Genomic DNA, 4,694 nt, shown 5'->3' with positions numbered 1-4,694 from the left:
GGATCAAGATCGAAGATCCGTGTGGCACTGTGACCTTAATCGATGAAAATGATATATGTGTGTAGCTAGCTACTGGACAAATCTAGGCAATTTACAGTTAGTTTATGAACTTTGCAAGCTAGATTTTAATCTGAGTTCCTCCTCCTACTCACATCTTCGCAAGCTAAGAATCTGAATTCTTTGTATTGGAAATGCAGCAAAATCCTTTCGCAGGCAGTGGAAGGAAGAATAAACATCTCATCAATTATCAACACTTTTTGGTTATCTGGGATGTTTAAGAAAGAGCAAAAATTTATCAACGCGTGTACATTTTACCGTTTTCTCAGCTTACAATAGGTTTGAGCTACCTTTTCTCCTTTTGAGGAAATCAAGTTGTACCTAATGTCATAAAAACCAAGTGGACATGCTGCAGAACATAAAGGCACTTGCGGTAACTAACATACCAAGTGATCGGTTTTTATTAGTTAGTCCCTCGAACTGCCCATTTACTTCTCTGCTTTACTGGGCAATGAGAATTTTACAACATGTTCGTAATTTTTAATTTCAACCATCATAACTCAAACTAGATTTGCGCTATAGGTGGAGCTGAAGAGCAATACATGTGGAGCTCAAAGGAACACAAATGATCTCACCTATTGTGGATCGAAGAAGGTTTGCAATACTAATATATTATGCAGGTTAGCATAACTCAAAAGTTGTAATAATTTGATAAAATATAACAGACCATGAATTTTGTTTTTACATAAGAGAATCTCCTATGCACAATCTAATTGCCTACCATGTCAGAATTATCTCTGTTTCACCTGGGGCCTGATACATCTGAAGCTAGATGTGGAGCTGAAGAGCTCACATTTCCTGTGCTACCAAAATTTGCTGGAGTTGTTACAACAAAATTATGCTCTATGTTGAGGTCTGCGGTCATGACACCTTCCAATACGTTTACAACCTCAGACAGTTTAGGCCTTTTTTTGCAATCAATCTGCAAGCACCACATTGCAAGCATCATCATCTGAATTGCATCTTGCTTGTGTGCTTGCATGTCGTTGCTGTTATTGTCAATCAAATCTACCAACCGATCACTGTTTACCTTTTCCTCCAATAGGCTTATGAGATGGATGCTCTCTTCTGACCGGGAAGTGTCGAGGTTCTTTCTTCCACTGATGATTTCCATGACCACGACGCCGAAGCTGTAGATATCGGCCTTTTCCGTGATCTGTGATGTCAACCATTCAGGAGCTAAATATCCAGGTGTGCCCCTCATTCTGGTAACAACTTGGCTCATATCCCTGTCTATGAGTTTGCATAGTCCAAAATCAGAAAGTTTAGCATTAAAGTCATCATCTAAGAGGATGTTTTGTGGTTTGATATCCAAATGAGCAATTCGTTTTGTGCACTCCTCATGAAGATAGGAGAGTCCCTTAGCTATATGAGTTATAATCTTGCACCGCGTGCTCCAATCCAGAGGAGAAGCATCATTGTCATGTCAACAATAGATCCATCTGTCCAAGGATCCTTTGGGCATGTACTCATATACCAAGAGCCTGTGGGATTTCTCTGCACAGAAACCAATCAATCTCACCAGATTAATATGATGAATGCTGCCAATTGTCTGAACTTCTGCCGAAAATTCTCTTTTGCCCTGACCAGTTCGATCCAAACGTTTTACTGCAATCCTTTCACCACCAAACTGTCCCTTGAAAACAGACCCGAATCCTCCTTCCCCGAGCTTGTCTGCAAATTGCTCGGTTGCTGCTCTTAGCTGTTGAAATGTGAACCTCATTGGTGTTCCTTCTAGCTCCCCAAACTCTTCCTCTTCTTCCATCTCATGTTGTTGTTGTGTTCTTCGTTTACATATAAAGAAGGCGATGAGGAACAAGATGGTGAGCAAAATTAAGCCGCCTACAGGAGCTAGAATTGCAACAACTCTTCTTCCAGAGGGGGATTTAGGTTTCATGCTTGTTGGCCCAATAGCTGTAGGCAGAGTACTTGGGGTCGAAGGTGTTGCCTTGGCCGGGGGTGCAGGCAGGGGACTTTCATCTGTAGGTGAGAGTGTTTGATTAATCAGGGGACAGAAGATGACCTGGTACTTTGTGCCCGACGGGCAAGAGTAAGTGGATGTATCATCAGGCTTGCTGTAGGCATATGGGCACATCTGCTTAAAGAAGGCTGAGTAACTTGTGTTGCAACGGCTTGTCGTGCTCCCAGTACAGGGATTGTTACACCCTCCTGGAGCCTTCAGCTCTCTTGGGCACTGCGATGTGATGTTGGCTGCACAACGCGGCCCCTTGCTGCATCCTGACCTTCCCTGAACCGGCACCGGCAGGAAGTCCATGGGCACGTTGAAGCCATCAATGAGCGAGATGTCGAAGAAATCATCATCACTTTGGCCTTGGGCAAGACTGAACTCGCCCAGCGTGATGGGCGATCGAGTACTGACCGTACAGGCGAGCAAGCCGCTGCAGTCGCCAGTTTGGCATGACCCACCTTTGCCAAGGAGTGAGCAGCCTGTGCGTGCCCAGATGCGCCCTGTTGAGGTACCAGCGGGCATGTTCAACGCCCACGTCTCCCCCGGATCAAGCTTCACGCCACCTCCCGGTAGAGCGGCTGGCCACACGGTGTAGGAGCATTGGTTGATGATTTTGAATGTGGTGGCCTCGCTGGTGGCAGCGAGTAGGAGTGCGAGGAGGAGAGGCAGGAGCCGGAGAGCCGAAGAGGTACTCGCCACTGCCATTTTTGTTACGTTTTTTTGCTTGCACGCGTTAACTTGAATCGGAGTCTTAGTTGGAAACTTACAATAGGGTCCTTGTGATGGCTAACAGGGTACAAGAGTGGTAGGGGATTGTAGACAGGGACCGCATCGACAGGGTCCTTGTGTGGAATCATTCAACGGTCAGCATGAAAACAGCCTAACGTGTCTATAGCCATGACTGTTTGATAGGACCAGACTTGCTTGTTTGCTTGTTTAGTCCCTTTCGAATTGTAGTTGTACGTCTTCCAAAGAAAAATAATGGGAATCTGTACATGTGCATAACGTATTGTGTGATTAATTTTTCTGCTTAACAAAATTCTCTAAGCTGATGTAAACCTAAACCATAAACCCTAACTGTGCACTTTTCTGCCTTTCAGGAAATTGTTAGGTTGTACATCTTAGTTTGTTCATTCCTAATCTGTTGTTATGATTTGTCACGGCATTCCTGATCCAGAATCTGGAGTCAGCAACAGTTTAGAGGTACCTGGTGTTTGGGGGCAAGCTGAAGCTGACAGCGGTGGGCAGCTGCCTGGAAGCAGCTGGAGGCCTCCTTCACCAGTCGGCGACTGGCCTAGCTATCATATGCCGTCAACCACACCACACATGGAGTCATGCGTGTCTCACTCGCCATAACTCTGTGGTTTGCGTGCAAACAAGGGTGGCAAAAACCTTGTGATCTTTGCGAACGTCTCTGTTTATTGGTATAGCTGTTTTATATACACATTTTTGTAGCGTTGAATCTGAGGTACGCTTTATTTTGGTTATGCCGTGGACAGGATTGAATCTCGCGGCTGGTATTGCACCATCTTAATTATCTTATTGAGCACTAGTATGTACTTTAATTCTCTCTTCCAAACTAATTGAAGTTCTATTTTTTTTTTTGAAATTGAAGTTCTAGTTTTGTTCATTTTCTAGACTGAAGAAGGAAAAACCACCATGGTTTATCTTTTGGATTACTAAGCAGTGAATATTTTGCAGGTTAAAAGTTCCATTGAATGAACTGGAATAGACAAATACTTGACCAACGTTATACTATCGTTGTAGCTGAGACTGTTCTACTGAATTACCTCGCCTCGTATATATCACAACTGAATGACATAACATAATACGAGTAGTATTTGGCAAGATTTGTTCTTTTTTTTAATCTCTAAAACATGCATGTCTTTTTTGGACAGCCCCCAGCCACCAGCACCCATCACTGGTAGAAAAAGAGGCTTCCGTCCAGCCCCATTAGTCGCGAAACTGTAGGAACCGCGACTAATGAAGTCTTTAGTCGCGGTTCGGCAGACGAACCGCGACCAAAGGCCTGGGCCCAGGGCGCTCGGTGGCCAGCTGGTGCACGTGAGGGGCTTTAGTCGCGGTTGGCCAGGCCAACCGCGACTAAAGGTGCGCAAAGGCCTTTAGTCGCGGTTGGCCAGGCCAACCGCGACTAAAGCTCCTCCCCTATATATACCAGTTCAGCACGCTCACTTAGCCATTTGGTACCACTTCTCTTCACAAGCTTCACAAGGGGGTGTAGGTTTGCTTTTGGTTCCTCTTATGCACACAAGGTGTTTGATGAAATGCCCTAAGAGGGTGAAACAAACATGATATGAAGTGTTGGAGCCACACTTGAGGTTCCTCATTTATTTTTTCCTCCTCGATCGCGGTTAGCAACTTGAACCTTTCATGCATGTGTGTCATTGATAAAATATGCATGTGTGCAGTTCATTGTTTAATTTATATTGTTTGTAGCTAGTTAGTTTAACAAATGCATGATGGTTAATTATATATTTTATATTATAATAATGCAGATGAATCGGCAATGGATGTACGGTAACCGACTCTCCGGCGAGTTCACTACGGGTTTGAAAGATTTCCTCGTAGTGGCTAATGCGAACAAGCAGGGGGGTTTTGTTATCTGTCCATGTGTTATCTGTAAGAATCAGAAGGGTTACTCTTCCTC

At 44.4% G+C, this 4,694-nt stretch overlaps 2 protein-coding genes and 1 long non-coding RNA gene across 3 annotated transcripts in view; 1 reads left to right on the top strand and 2 right to left on the bottom strand.

The window, feature by feature from the left end:
• The window catches only part of LOC123064726 (uncharacterized), a 5,943-nt gene extending 2,383 nt beyond the window's left edge, over positions 1-3,560 (top strand). Inside the window, exon 3 of the long non-coding RNA XR_006430779.1 lies at positions 3,204-3,560. This is a non-coding gene — a long non-coding RNA (uncharacterized lncRNA). The remainder of the gene's footprint in view (positions 1-3,203) is intronic.
• LOC123064725 (G-type lectin S-receptor-like serine/threonine-protein kinase SD2-5) lies at positions 800-1,282 on the bottom strand. The gene has a single exon (XM_044488139.1). It carries the CDS (start codon positions 1,280-1,282, stop codon positions 800-802), a length of 483 nt encoding a protein of 160 aa, XP_044344074.1.
• On the bottom strand, positions 1,484-2,896 carry LOC123064724 (thaumatin-like protein). Its single transcript, XM_044488138.1, has one exon. It carries the CDS (start codon positions 2,729-2,731, stop codon positions 1,484-1,486), a length of 1,248 nt encoding a protein of 415 aa, XP_044344073.1. The 5' UTR covers positions 2,732-2,896.
• Positions 3,561-4,694: the final 1,134 nt, after the last annotated feature.

This window comes from Triticum aestivum, chromosome 3B (assembly GCF_018294505.1).
Source record: "Triticum aestivum cultivar Chinese Spring chromosome 3B, IWGSC CS RefSeq v2.1, whole genome shotgun sequence".
Classification (NCBI taxonomy): domain Eukaryota; kingdom Viridiplantae; phylum Streptophyta; class Magnoliopsida; order Poales; family Poaceae; genus Triticum; species Triticum aestivum.
This window is presented reverse-complemented; position numbering and strand designations above follow the sequence as displayed.

What these genes read in the sequence shown, in the direction of transcription:
- LOC123064725 (XM_044488139.1), bottom strand. Translation starts at nt 1,282, where the DNA reads ATGAGCCAAGTTGTTACCAGAATGAGGGGCACACCTGGATATTTAGCT.
- LOC123064724 (XM_044488138.1), bottom strand. Translation starts at nt 2,731, where the DNA reads ATGGCAGTGGCGAGTACCTCTTCGGCTCTCCGGCTCCTGCCTCTCCTC.